The 12333-nt window shown below is 26.8% G+C and overlaps 1 protein-coding gene across 1 annotated transcript in view; it reads left to right on the plus strand.

The window, feature by feature from the left end:
- The first annotated feature begins 3403 nt into the window (after positions 1 to 3403).
- LOC113385643 (glycine-rich cell wall structural protein 1.8-like) overlaps positions 3404 to 12333 on the plus strand; it is a 28564-nt gene continuing 19634 nt past the window's right edge. Inside the window, exon 1 of the mRNA XM_026623490.1 lies at positions 3404 to 3493. Coding sequence (XP_026479275.1) covers positions 3404 to 3493 — 90 coding nt within the window. The remainder of the gene's footprint in view (positions 3494 to 12333) is intronic.

A 12333-nucleotide genomic window follows, 5' to 3' on the forward strand; every position in this document is an offset into this window, starting at 1 on the left:
CATGGTCTAATAATGTAAGATCCTACAACAACTTGATATACCTATAAATGAAAAAAATCTAGATGACTTACGGCAAGAGTAAATTTTGTTTGAATCTAAATTCAATCTGTAATACTTTCTTGTAAGAAATTGTTGCATCAAAAACATGTCCATACTATTCTTTTAACACCAATTTTCCATATTTTTCTCAAAACTTCTGAACCTTTTTTTTCATTACATGAAACTATTACAAATTCAAAAGAAAAGAAACATATTGTATAAAAAACAATTACGCATTCTGTCTTTGCTCTTTATTACACTTGGTGTCTGTTTTGCATACATAATATTTATAGATTCAACAAATGGGTTTAGAAAATTGTTATCGATTATTTATCTACATTTAAACAATTTATATACAGGAAAAGAAGGCTCAGAATTGTTTACATTTTACTACTTTCCTTGCTGAAAATACTAAAGTAGTAAGCATATAACATTTTCTAAAATAGCATGATGTAAAAACAAAGTGATTTGAAATTATTCTTAGATAGTATATTTGCTAATTAAATATAAAATATACGATATTTATAGCATTTTTTCAAGAATGCCCTGTTAAATCTAGAAAATAAAAAACGAAAAAATTTTTATATTTCATAATCATTTTATCTATCAAAAATTGAGGTCCTATCAACAAAAGCATAGCGTTTGGACTCTTTTTAGTACCAAGAATAAAGCATAACGTGGCGTTGCCATAACAACGCTATGTTAATATCTATTTTGCCGGATAATGGGCCCCTTGTTCTGGAACTCTCAGAGTATTTACATAGCTTTATAACGTGAATAGACCACATAAAATTGAACTATATTCTAAGTATTAAATTAAACAATATTTCAAAATTTTAAATTGTTTTTTTTTAACAAACGCAACGAAATTTAAAATAACGTAAACATTATTTAAATACCATGGTTAATTATTTGTAATAGAAGTACTTAATATTAGTTAGGTTTATTTATAATGGACTTACTATTGAATAATTTATATGTATTATAATTAAATGAAGTCTACTATCAGCATTCAATTACAAAATACAATCTTAAATTAATATTCACTAAGGCATTGATAACTATAAGTATGAACATATATGTATATAAGTTTATGTTTATTACTTACTGTATATGTTCAATTGTGAATATATATGAGAACATTAACAAATGCCTATTATCTATTCGAAAACTGTTCAACAAGACTTTTACTTAAAACGTGCTCTAAATTTATTATCTTCGAGCATAAAAGGTACAGTATACTATACGCATATATATTAAATAATTTAAAATTATCACTAAAAAAACTAAATTAAAAATAATGTGTAATCAAAAAATATGCTGATGAATTTTTTAAAACCAGCTTACAAATCAATGTAAAAAATATGAAACATTCTATGTCTAATTTTTATGTTATCCATTATTTATGGTTGATAATTTTATAAATATTTTAATTGTATACATGTAAATTTTTAACATTAGTTTTTGCCTGTATAATGTTGTTGTTGATTAACACAAAATTATATTTCGTTTTTTTTCCACCGAAGAATAAATTAAGACTTGAAACAATAGTTATTAATTTTTGGTAAATGCAAAATTAGGTTTTATTTTTAAAAGATCAAAATCTTTTTTGCTTTTTATTTGGAAAATGTGTTTACAGTTCATTATACACGTGAAAAAACAAGAAGTTGGAGATTATTTAAATACATAAGAGGGATATGCATTGTTCCAAAATTTTATTGGAAAATAATATAAACGCTTTCTATTTTCATTCGTTATAGACGATAAATCGAATTGATTAAGATTTGTAATAAACTTTGTAAACGCAAAATGCTAAATATCTCACATTAGAGACCGAAGAAAATTGATTGGAGAAGTATAGGTTAGAACGGGGCTTAAAGGTCTGTGGGTACAAAAGTCCACCACCGATATTTCAAAAACAAGTAAAGTTAATATTTTTTAACAACAATATTTGAAAGTAGAGGGAAAAAGACGACGATGCTATTGGGAGATAATTGGCAATGTTTGAAAATCTGTTGTTTAGTTTACGATACATTAATATAATTCAAATATACTCTTTAGTTAATTATTTTATTAGGTATATTGCTAATTTTAAATTAGATTCAACAGTTGTTTTAAATAACCTCTTAAAATAAAAGCTTTGAGTGAAATAGAAAGATCCAAATAAACTTTTACCCAGGTGTTTAAACAATAAAAAATAGTAAATGAAAAAGAAAATCAAATAAAAAAGTAATAAATAGCTATTCCAAAGCTCGTGATCAATATTTTGACTTAATGCATGATCAGGGTTATGTGATCTGTATCATCTTTGTAAAAAATAAACCAATAAAATTTATATTATGCATTGGTTGAATAATGTAGGTAGTATTTCGTAAAGTCCTTTTAAAATTAGAAATAAAGATATTGGATTTGTTTGTCCCTGGCAAAATTTTATCCCGCCTTTGGGGTAAGAAAGGACAAATGACAAATTTCAGAAAAATAGTAAAAAACACAATTCATTTATAAGAAATTGACTGGAAATGTCACTGGACATAGTTTGATACGTTTCATGTGTTGCCATATAGTTCATTTAGTTTAAAACAGTATGATTGCTTAAAGTCAAATTGGACCTTTGTGCCTCGCCCAACGACATTTATATATAATAATAATAATGGGTAGTACTGCCCTAAGACAGGTCTGTTAGCTGAGTTAAACTCAAACTCGATTCAGAAAAGAAGTAGTGTGATAGTTTTTCCCATTTCCATTTCACATCACAATGCTCGAGATGGGCTTCATTTGGAAACATATTTTGATCTATATTTTCAATTGAAAATAGTCATAGCGCTGCCCGATGGCAAATTGCAAGAGCTATATATATATATATATATATATTCAATATGTAAATATATTCACATACAAATAAAATCGGAATACACATGTGTAACATTATATTAGCACATTGGCATAATTGAAAATCTTGAATAAAAATAATTGTCGAAAGCTAAAATTTAATGATCCCATAGTCAATAAAAAAACTGGCAAATTTTTTCTTTTCACACACGTACTTATACGTAACCATAAAAAATCTATATGAGAGAGATTTATATATGTATATGAAGAACGAGAGAGATGGAGATTTTATATGGATTTATGTCGTAGTATTATTTACAAATAAGAGTTAGCTCTGTACACTAATATTATCTTTAATGAAGCAGAAAAAAGTATCCGATCGCTGAAATCCATTTGCATACTGTCATTGTGGTAAGACAAGAGTCAAGACAAGAAGAGAAGAACAGATGATGAGGTTCACAATGATGTAAAAATAACAGTCACTTTCGTTTTTGTACTTTCTTCGATCGAGCCGTGGATGCGGCTGTATAATATAATGGATAATGTAATATCATGGGATCCTACGGTCGGTCAGCCCGAGACCCTCGAAGCACCTTTTACTTATATAAAATATAATTGGTACAAGGTACATGATCAAATTTACATTATCATCATTGGTATTAAATATTATGCCTAAAGGTTGATCCGTAACATGAAGAGCTATTTATACTAGAATATATGCGGCACTCACTTCCTCATTTATTCGCCCTTTTCTGAATTTATTTTTGGATTTAGTCATAACACTTTCAACGCCAATCCAATTCAAGCTAATTTTAGGTAATTATTTTCCATTTCCTTTTCACACGACTGGGCCAAATAACGTATCCTGACTTTTTGGAGCTTCATAAATTTCTTAAGAGTTTTTTTCCTCAATTTCAGACTATAAAATATATAATTTCAAACACTTCACATTTTTTACCTGCCCGATGAAAACGTTTGGTTTTGACAGAAGCCCAAAAGTTGGATATCAAAATTGGATAGAGTTTATCGCTAGAAAATCCGATTTGCTTATTTTAATTCTTCTCAACGTTTCAAGTCTTTCTGAATCGTTCGACATTATAAATGATAATTAACAGTTAAGTGCAAAAATTTTCGTCTCAGTTTTCAAAAAAAATCCTGAATCGATTATAAAAATTCCAACATTTTTAGAATGATATCAGTTGAAAATCGTTCTAATTAGTTCTTGGTAAAGATTCTTGAGGTTGGATAGTAATAGAGTTCATGATTGAACGAACATCTTAAGATATTGTAAGCATAGAAAAGTGGTTAATTTATGATTATTATTAATGTTTGAGATGATGGGCTGTGTCAAATGATCAACTTCTATTCGATTTTAAAAGTTATGACCAAGTTTAGAGTAAAAAGTTGAAAAAAAGAGTTATCTCATTAGAGATAAACTCTTCAAATCCATAAAGACCAACACATTTAACACGGTTTAAAAGGGTGTTCCTTAAACTCTTCAAAGCCATAAAAATTAAGTTGATCCTTAATATGGATGTTTTCGAATTTTCTTGCTCCCAAGGGCTCAAATGTTTCGACAATGATAAAAAAAATCTCTAAAAGCTTTAACTCTTAATATTAACGTTAAGATACTCCGCACTCCAACCAAAGTTTCTATGGAAATAACATGGGTAAGATTCAATTTGTTTTATAACTTAGCGACAAGTGAATCAAAATTTTGAGAATAATATTGTATTTGCGTTTTTGATCATAAAGAAGCTTTAGTTGGAGTATGGACTATGTGGAAGTTAATATTAAGAGCTAAAACTTTCAGAGATTTTTTTTATCAATTTAGAAGCATTTAAGCCTCTGGGAGCTAAGAGATTCTAAAACATCCATATTAAATTAAAGCTGCTAAGTTCAATTCGCAGGATTTTTTAACTTGCTTTAAGACAAAATTCCATTATACCCATTTTGAATTTTATAATTTTACAGACATAAATTAATAACATTTCAAAATGATGTTTCATCTGCTTGCAAATTTCCTACTTAAAGAAACAATAAGTTTATTTAAAATAAAACTTTTCCAAAATGTATTCCTCTGGTATCAAATAAATTAACTTATCTTTTTTTTCACTGATAGGAATAATTGAAGAAAAATCGATGTGAACTGTAGTTTTTTATTATACTGGAGATAAAATAAAACTGTTATTAATTTGAATTTGAGTTATGAGTTCTTCAAATCAATAATTCACTATTGACTAATAATAATAATAATAATACACTAATATAAATCATTAACTCAAAATTACAATTGGATGAATCGGCATTTATATAATTTTTCCATTGTATTGATTAATGACTTGCCACTCAAAATTGTGTTCGCAATATATAAATCTCACTCCTTGATATAGTTTTATATTTTCATAACTATAGAGTAGAAAAGCTACAAGAAATATATATTTCTCGCAGTGATTCTATAAAATCAACAAATAGGTCAAAGTTCGACATTTATTTACTCTTGTAATGATAAAAATTATACATTTAATTTAAGGATGTATTTTTAGTTTAAAACAGGGCTTCTTATTATGTCTTAAATGGAGTCGCGTGAGATAATTCTGGGGTCGCGAAAGATTTTAATGACAAATATACTTATCATTTTCTCGAATTCTCAAACTATATATTTTCATGTGGGGTCGTCAAGGAACCAGCAGTCATAAGTGGGGTCGCCAAGAAACTCGTAACAAATACTACGAAACCATACCTAATATACGTGACTATTAATAAATCGATAAACAGTAATTTTATTTGTCAAAAAACAGATTATCCACGCTGTAGAACGTCTTCCTAGTTAAAAAACCAGAATATTGTTCACTACCGTGGCAGAAAATTGAAAGTCAATTTGCTCACTCGAGAGTTTCCTTGAAAGGTCGCGACCTTCAAGGAATACCTAAATAATAGGTTTTTAGAATAAACAAGGTAACAAACTAATACCATAAATTAAGTCGATATAATTTGTAGTTAACAAATTATTATATAAAAGTATTCAACAATGGCTGAATGATTAGATTTATATGTTTGTAAAAAACATGCACTGTATTACTGATCTTTGACACTGTTTTATAAAATTGACTTTTTTTATAAAAATATCGAAACATGTCATATATACAATGAAAGTATCTTTTTCAAAGAAATATTGTGATTTCATTTCTCTTCAATTAAATGGTTTTTGAAAAAGCTACCCGATGGTCTCCTTCATCTATTTGATATGTTTTATTTGAAAGTAACCCAGTGGATGTCTTTTCTAGTAATGATGACATTTTAACTTACTGCAGTATTATAGAAAAAATATTTTTACTTGGAATATCAAAATGTAATTACTACTGCCTGATATGACGTTGTCTAAAATTTCGATTTGAAACCATGACTTTATATGACTACGAAATATCAGAACATGCACCGTAAATTGGGTAGTTTTTGAGAACAAAAAAATGACAAAACCATATTTCATACAACAGTAAGTCAGTACCAAATATAAACAAGTACAAAACAACTACGAAGTCTTCTTATAGATTCGAAATATTTTGTGCATCATTTTATAATTTATTTTAAAAAATGCATTTTAAAAATATAAACATCCTAATTATGCGTTTATTAACAATGAGAAATTTTAAAAAATATTCAGAGTTTAAAATAAAATGCTAAAGTAAAAAAGTATATCGTAATATTAAATATGGGCTTTACAAAACATAAATTTATTCGCCTTCTTAATTTCTCGAAGGAGAAGTTCTTTTTTCGTCCATTAATCCGATTTGCTAGTTTTCGATTCAAATGAGACCAAATTTAGAAAAAGTATATTATGTGTGTGTGAGCCAATTTTTGACGATTTGAAAAAAGTAAAAGCAGTCTACAAAACATCTGTAGTTGTGTGTTAAACAATTATTTTAAATGAATATCACAGACATGATATACGTAAACTTTTATCGAAATATCTAAATCTCGATTTCGGTTACCTTAAGATAAAATGCCACTTTTAACTAGTTGTAAAAGCCTTTTCAATGATTTCACAACATATCCAAATTTGTTCTATTACTTTTTAATTTTACATAATATACCTTTTCGCTTACTTACATTCATATATCTATTCCAAGAATTGTAATACTACACTAATAAATCAACTAAAATTGTTATCAACGGTAGATAAAAATAGTTCCAAATTAATGGTATGTAACGCTTTCATTATTGCTCCCAAAAAGAAAGAAGAAATGTAGGTGTAGGTATAATAAAACACGTTTTAGCAATAAATATAGATTTTCGAAAAATTATTACCCTATTATATTACCCTATTACCATATTTCGAAAATATTATTAGAATATTTTTGTTTTTAATCCAAACTGCATCACACCTGATAGCACTTGTACTGCATGCCAGTAAACTCAGAACTGAACTAGTAGTGCATAGCATCGTGCCTTAAGGCAAATTGCTGGAACTTCCCGTACCGAAAACTAAATTATTAAAAAAAAATGCAAAAATTTGATTTTTGAGAAATTTTGAAATTTTTGAAAACAATGATTTTTTTGAAAAATTTGATTTTTTAATATTTTGATTTATTTTGTATTTTGATTTTTATTTAAAAATGTTGAACATTTTTTAAGCAAAGCGCGTAAGCGCTGCGTAGTCGCCTGTAGAGTAAACATTGGTACGGAACCCATATAAAGGTACACAAAATTTGTCCTTATTATTATAATCTTTATAAAATAGCTGATAATACGATGTGCATATGTCTAATGTTCATTTTTGACCGCCAAATAGCACTGTTTTTTACTTTTTTTATTGGATCCACGGAGACACTGGACCTACCTTTTACCATTTGTTCATTCCGTCAATACAAGTAAAATGTTTTTTGAATTATTTAAATCTATGCATTTCTTTGAGTATTCAAAAAACAAATTTAACCAACTATTAAAAATATAATAGGATTTTAGTTATTTAGGATAACATATATAAAAAATATCGTTTAGTAAAACTTCTGAAAAAAAACCCTTAGTGTGTTATTAGCATTTTTTTAGTAAGATAGAAAGTTTTTTGGTAAGAAAATATAAAGTGAGTGTGGTAGATTACCAAAAACTAACGTTTAGTTAAATTTTATATATTTCATTTATTTTTAAATTTATTGCTTTAATACATTTGAGAAATCAACTTTTGCAGAGTTAAAGATAAAATTAAATTATCATGCAACGGCTTGGAAGATTAAATTTAGTTTAAGGCATCTGTATTAAATACAAAGAATATTTATAATCTTGCTAATTACAAATATTCTGAAACAAATCGTTAGACTGTTGCCGCTTCCATCAAATGTCTGTACAATACATCAGATTTTCAATTAAATTGAACTTAATAGAACCATAAAACCATTAAGTTAGCTATTAAATTTAAATCATTTTAATGACTGAAAGTTTCTTAATGAATGATAAAAATTGTAAAAATCTCTGAGCTGTTATAAAAAACTAATATTGTTTCAAAATAATACACACACCATTAAAAGTATATATTGTAAAACAATAATAAAGTAAGTGTTTCATAAAAAGAAAATCACTTGAAGTTCTAATGACACTTTGATTTAGTGTAACGTAATCTTCTAATACATAATTTTATGTTCTTTAATGCTATTATTGATATAAACCTATATTCTAACATAAAATGATTGTAAATGAAAATGTATGAAAAAAGTATATTTAATGCTTATTTAATACTAATACGCATATGTAAGAATGCTTAAATTTTCTTCTAAATATACGAAATATTCAAATAAATTATATCTTAGACATTGATAGAATAGATTGTATAAAAGTGTATAAAAATAAAATAATTTAATGAAGTATAAAATTTAAAAAAAATGCTTAAGGCTGGATATATAATTTTGCCAAACAAATCCAGTAAATCACAATCCAAACGTTGGCTAATGGATTTAACTGTTCTTTTTATATACTACTTTCTTAGATTTACAGGTGTATTTGGAATGAGATAATTTTTCAGAAAAAAACTGTTCGATCTTTATGTTTTAATAAAATGAAAGACAAACAATCTGTTTTAATAAAGTGAATTCATATTCCAAATATGGCAAATTTTATAAGATACTGTACAATGAAAGTTTCGATAGGAAAAATATAATTTTTATCAATAATGCAAACTTAAATAAGTTTAAAACAGATTCCTACAATTGAAAATTCAAAACAATTGAACTTTATTATTAATTACACAGGTCAACAAAAAAAAAGTCTGAGTGTGCGCCAAATGTTTTCCAATGTAGTTTTTACAGCTGAACACGAATCTGAAGTAAAAATTTGGGGTCAAATGGCAGAAAATCAATAATAAATAATTTTTTTATCTAGTAATTTTTCTGGATGATACTTAAAGTCTTATAATTTTTGTCGTTTCCTGGTCCTTTCTACCTTAAATTACTATTGAATATTCACTTAAATGATCTTTTAAGTTGTTTTTGTAGAATAGAACAATATTTGCCAACACATTTTCAGATATTCAAATTGCAAACATAGTTGCAAAATACCCAGGGGCAATGGAGAAGAAATATGTCTGCAAATTACTGCTGAATTATACAAAAATCTCAAATAACATTTAATTGAAACTCAAAAAGTCATTTAAGGTAAAAAGGGCCAAGAAACGACAAAAATTATAATATTTTGATTATTATGAAGAAGAATGACTAGATCGAAGAAGTTGTCGTTATTTTTCAATTTTTTGCTATTTGCCCTCCAATTTTGCCCCACATCCAATATAGACAACAATTTTATTTTGTGGAACTATGTGGACACTAGTAACAGGCACTATGCAACGAGGGTAACTAGTAGCAGGCGTTTTTCAATGGGATTTTAAAAAACATTAAGATATTTTCTTCAGCTCACGTGATTAATGGACGCTCCCATAGATACTGGTTACTCTATAGAAATGTTCTATCATAAAATATCGGTTTTCGTTTAAATATCTTATTCTGTTTCAAATTTATCAATCTTTGATGATGTGCAACATTTTTTGTGATTGCTAAATTGTTTAAATTAATCTTGATCAATGTAAACAAATCACCCTGGGGCTAGTTTGTACCATACAACAATTATTTACAGATTCAAGTGTAAAAAATAAGTAGAATTTATAGTTTGTAAGATGCGGGCAAATGTAAATTGTGTAATAGAAGACACTATATCTTGTATTTGTATTATGATAATAATTGTAGTTTACGTTGACTTATTATAGAAATTCATATTATAGAAGACATTTTATATTTTATTTGTATTACTTATAGTTTGCGTTGATTTATGAAAAAAAATGACTTAGAATTAGAAACAAATCAATTTTCTTAAAAATGGGTAAATAATAAATTATCTTAAGTATTATTGTTGTCACTACTTCACTTAGTAGACGTTACAAATTCTGGCATTATTTTTACTTGATTTGGTAGAGAAATAGTTAAGGAATCAATCTCAAAGATCTCAAGATATATTAAGTAAAAAAACTCATACTACCAGCCCCTGGCTCCTTTACTTATATATAATAATAATAATAATAATAAATGGTAGTTTCTCCAAAGGCAGGTCCATGGTGTTAGAGCACCACAAACTTATATATATATATATATACATACATATATAATAAATATATTGCCACGAACCGATTGTACATTTGTGTATGTCCGATGCCCCCCCTCGGACTTTTTGCAGTCTCACGTTTAGTGCAGATATTCGAGAGATCTGGCGGGAAGGTATATAAAGATCCGTTGGAGATGTTCGCATTATCTTATGACACTTTGTGTAAGTGGCGAAGCTTGCGCGGCAAGCCAAGCTATTCGGTAACAAGGAAGTCGGAAAGTAATTAATCGAAGGGACGAAAAACTAAAGTGACCGGAAGTTTTCCCTAGTGTCGGGATGGACAAACGCCTAACGGTATGTAACGGATTCGAATTATTTATTTATAAAGTGCATGGATAAACGGATAAAGGATCTAGAATTAAAGGATCTATAATAATACTTTGTTAAAATTGTTAAGTGTCAGTGCATGTTTAATTTAGTTAAATTTACAAAGTTAAAATAACTACATAGTTTCAGTAAATTGAAAACAAATTTTGGAATAGTATTAAGATATTCATTTTTATTTATAAAATATTATTTTAATGTTTATTTATTTTTTAGTTTATTTATTTTATATAAATTGATTTTATTTTATATATATTTATTTTATACAAATTTATTTATTTTCAAACAATTCAATTATATATTTATAAACAGAGTCCAATAATCGGGCATAACATAAAAACCATGATTTTTTTAAGAATTTCATAGAGTAAACATATGTATGGTATAGGGTTAGTTTCATCCTAGCATAAACTCATTCAAACAGATGCAAATCATCAGTTTTGGTCAGTTTGGGTCAGTTTGAAAACGTTAGGATGAAGTTATTATTCATTGGAACTAAAAAAATTTAAGACTAATTTAAAGTATGCAACGATATTGTTACGAAGACCAAAGTGTATGAATTTTATAACTTTTTAAAGAAAATCACTTTTTATTGACTATTTTTATTCCATCAAAAATCATAGAAATCATATATATATATATATATATAATATATATATATATATAAGACCAAAATATGCAACGACAGTGTTTGAGAAATAAAAGTAAAAAATACATACAATTTGCTTATCCTAACATTAAAAATAGAAAATTATTAAGTCATAGCACGAGAAAATGGTAAAACATTAGATTTTTAATTTACTTATCCTAATATTGAAAATAAAAAATCATTAAGTCATAACACGAGGAAATGGCAAAAATACATTATATAATAAAATTTTAAAATTGTTATTTTAATGTTAGTTTCACCCTATCACAAACTGATTCAAACAGTTGCAGATCATGAGTTTTGATCAGTTTGGGCTAGGATAAAATTAACCCTATAATACCCTTACGTTTCGACTATAGACCTAGTTATTATTCAGTGGAACTAAAAAAATTTAAGACTAAAGCATGCAACAATATTATTACGAATGCCAACGTGTATGAATTTTATAACTTTTTAAAGAAAATCTTTTTTATTGACTATTTTTATTGATTTTATTATAACTGGACTGGATTTTACTTCTATGTATGCCCATATATATAAGGCCAATATATGCAACGACAGTGTTTGAGAAATAAAAGTAAGAAGTACATACAATTTGCTCATTCTAATATTAAAAATAGAAAATCATTTAGACATAGCACGAGAAAATGGTAAAACATTAGATTTATAATATTTTTATCCTAATATTCAAAATAGAAAATCGTTAAGCATTAGCACTAGAAAGTGGTAAAAAGATATTATGGTACATGGTATAATAAAATACACATCTAAATAAAAATATTGAAAATTGTTATATTGATATAATTTAAAATTTAACTAACTGAATATTTATTATTATCTTTTACAAAAAA

Source organism: Ctenocephalides felis, unplaced genomic scaffold (genome assembly GCF_003426905.1).
Source record: "Ctenocephalides felis isolate EL2017-DRISC unplaced genomic scaffold, ASM342690v1 CF-g0.4_SCAFFOLD_03571, whole genome shotgun sequence".
In the NCBI taxonomy this organism is placed as follows: Eukaryota; Metazoa; Arthropoda; class Insecta; order Siphonaptera; family Pulicidae; genus Ctenocephalides; species Ctenocephalides felis.